This window comes from Salvelinus sp. IW2-2015, linkage group LG27 (genome assembly GCF_002910315.2).
Source record: "Salvelinus sp. IW2-2015 linkage group LG27, ASM291031v2, whole genome shotgun sequence".
In the NCBI taxonomy this organism is placed as follows: domain Eukaryota; kingdom Metazoa; phylum Chordata; class Actinopteri; order Salmoniformes; family Salmonidae; genus Salvelinus; species Salvelinus sp. IW2-2015.
The window spans coordinates 6,935,455-6,938,731 of record NC_036867.1 but is presented as its reverse complement, the minus strand read 5'-3'; the positions used below and the strand labels follow the sequence as shown (position 1 = coordinate 6,938,731).

The following is a 3,277-nucleotide window of genomic DNA, read 5'->3' as shown; positions in this document are numbered from 1 at the left end:
TAATATATTACACACACCTGTATCTGTAGCTAACATTACACACAACGTTACTGTACTTGGTAGTTAAATTACACCCCCACACCTGTACTGTATAATATTACAGCACACTGTACTGTACTGTAGGTAATATTACACAACCTGTACTGTAGCTCTGTATATTTACACGGCCTGTACTGTACTGTAGTAGTATTACACCAACATGTACTGTAGTAATATTACAAACACCTGTTACTGTACTTATATATACCACACACCTGTACTGGAATTAAATTACACACACCTGTGGACTGTACTGTGATAATATTGATAGCACACCTGTACTGTACTGTTAGTAATATTACACACACTGTACTTAGAATATTACACACACCTGTACTGTAGTTATTAGCACACCTGTACTGTACTGTAGCTAATATTAACACACACTGTACGAGTAATATTACACACACCTGTACTGTACTGTAGTAATTATTACCCACACCTTGTACTGTACTGCGTAATATTATACACACCTGTACTGTTACTGTAGTAGTATTACAACTTACTGTGTAATATACACACACCTGTACTGTACTGTAGTAAATATTATACACACTGTATGTAGTAATATTACACACAGCTTACTTACTGTGTGTGTGGTATGTTTACCACACCTGCACTGCAGTAATGATTACACACACCTTGTACTGTAGTAATATTTACACACACCTGTACTGTCACTGAAGTTAATATTATACACACCTGTTACTGTACTGTCGTAATAATATACAGACCTGTGAGCGTGTGTGAGTAATATTGCACACACCTGTACTTAGTAATATTATACCCCCTGTACTGCCACGTATTAAAATTACACAACACCTGTTCTGTACTGTAGTTAATTTGTACCACACCTGTTACTGACTGTAGTACTATACACACCCGGTACTGTAGTAATATTACACACTACGTGTAGTTAATATTACACACACTGTACTGTGTTAGTATATACCACACCTGTAGTACTGTTCGTAATTTACACACCCCTGTACTTACTTTAGTGTATATTACACACACCTGTACTGTAGTAATATTACACACACCTGTACTGTACTGTAGTAATATTACACACACATGTACTGTACTGTAGTAATATTACACACACCTGTACTGTAGTAATATTACACATACCTGTACTGTAGTAATATTACACACACCTGCACTGTAGTAATATTACACACACCTGTACTGTACTGTAGTAATATTACACACACCTGTACTGTACTGTAGTAGTATTACACACCTGTACTGTACTGTAGTAGTGTTACACACACCTGTACTGTACTGTAGTAATATTACACACACATGTACTGTGCTGTAGTAATATTACACACATGTACTGTGCTGTAGTAATATTACACACACATGTACTGTAGTAATATTACACACACCTGTACTGTACTGTAGTAGTATTACACACACCTGTACTGTACTGTAGTAATATTACACACACCTGTGCTGTAGTGTACTATATTCTTTCATGGCCCTACAATGTCCTGTAATGTCCATGTGTAAGCCAATACTGTCACTGGTCGTGTGTTTGTAAGCAAACACTGAGTATTATATGAAGGCAGTCTTAATTACATGTTATTTTTTTCTAGTTGAATTCCACCCAAGATGGATACAGCACATCTGAGGTTAGTAGGCTATTCCTTTCTATATGTTGTAACTTGTAACATGATGCAACATTTATTACCTCGTTTTGAGAGTTTTTGAGTTGCTCCAACAAACATCAAATAAATAAAAGCTATTGGACAAGCAAAAACAATGATGATAACGCATACGTAAACTTACTCACGCTATTCTGAATCTCCCTGCTAAGTGCGTTTTTCTACCCCAGGTGTTGATAGTAACCTCCAACGGGTCTCGTCCGGACTATGTCCCCACCAGCGGGCCGCTGGGACTGGACCAGTACTCCACACCGCAGTACAAACCAGACCAACCAGGGCCAGACCTGGGTTAGTATCACCCACATACTGGGAATAACACAGGTTGGAATTTATTGCCATGAATTTTGCCCTGGAGGCAGCAATGCAGAGTAGTCACTAGCTGGCACAGCCACAAAGTCATCAAACCTGGCCCTATCCTTAACCATAACCTTTACCACACTGGTAACCCTAATGCCTTACCCTAAACTTTAAATGAAGACCAAAAAATTAAAAGCTGGCTCATCTAGCGGTAGTTGCTCAGTTTCGGCCTACCACCGTCAACCTGCCACACACACACACAACTCGTGATGGAAAACAGCAGCACTGGAAAATAGGAAAATCACAAGGAGTGTGAAAAAGAGGAGGCTTTGCTTCTCAAGGTTGACAGCAACTATTAGAGGATAATTCACATCCGGTTCTTGAGATGCTGAGAGCTCTCTCCCTCCTTCCTCCCTTTCCACCCCTCCAGCAGAGAGAAAGGACAGCAGTGTGTATGAGGTGGCGGGGGTGCGTGGCGAGGGTTCGGGAGAAGAGACAGCGGGAGGGGCGAAGGCGACTGCGCCAGAGGAGGAGGGGGGATCGCCACGAGCAAACGCCGCGGTAACAACCTTCAGGTTCATCATGAAGCAAAGCTACATCTGTGCTCTCATCGCAATGATGGTGAGTCGTGTGTGTGTGTGTCCGTTATGTCTGTCAGAAGAGCAAGGAACAGTCTGCCTTTTCAGTCCCAGACGACGGCGGGGGCTTCAGGATACACACACGCACACACAGCCTCCCGGTGGCCAATCTAGTTATTAGTGGTGACAGCTTAAAGCCAGCCCCTGTGGACCCTGGGTAATGTGTACCATGTAGTTCCCAAGCTGATATTGGACTTCAGAGAGCAGGGGGCGGGGTAGGGATGGGGAGTGCTCCTATTGTTTTACCTTATACACCGCAGAATAGATGTATGTTCTTTCTCCATTGGTAGTTAGTTAGTGGAGCCCTGCTGAGGTCCCTGGAAGGTTGAAAGGTGGTGGTGGGGGTGGATGTGTAGAAGGCTTCCCTCTCTCTAGAAACATCTCTGCACTCTGTTTTTCATATGTGTCAGATCACTTCATTTGATCTGCTGGTTAAAGGATATTGAGTAACCAGTCTAGGCCACCGGCTGATCTCGCTAAAGTGATTTCTTTAGTAACACCATTGACACCAATGATATGTGATGCTTAACTATTATTCACAGTGTCAGTCCCTAATGTGAGTGGCTTGATGATCTAACTTTCTCTCTCTCTCTCTCTCTCTCTCTCTCTCTCTCTCTCTCTCTCTCTCTCTCT

General features: G+C 42.1%; 1 protein-coding gene across 1 annotated transcript in view; it reads left to right on the top strand.

Annotated features, from left to right (window-relative positions):
- The window catches only part of LOC111953872 (piezo-type mechanosensitive ion channel component 2-like), a 167,413-nt gene that overhangs the window by 118,259 nt on the left and 45,877 nt on the right, over positions 1-3,277 (top strand). Inside the window, exons 9-11 of the mRNA XM_070435672.1 lie at positions 1,641-1,676; positions 1,880-1,997; positions 2,437-2,634. Coding sequence (XP_070291773.1) covers positions 1,641-1,676; positions 1,880-1,997; positions 2,437-2,634 — 352 coding nt within the window. The remainder of the gene's footprint in view (positions 1-1,640; positions 1,677-1,879; positions 1,998-2,436; positions 2,635-3,277) is intronic.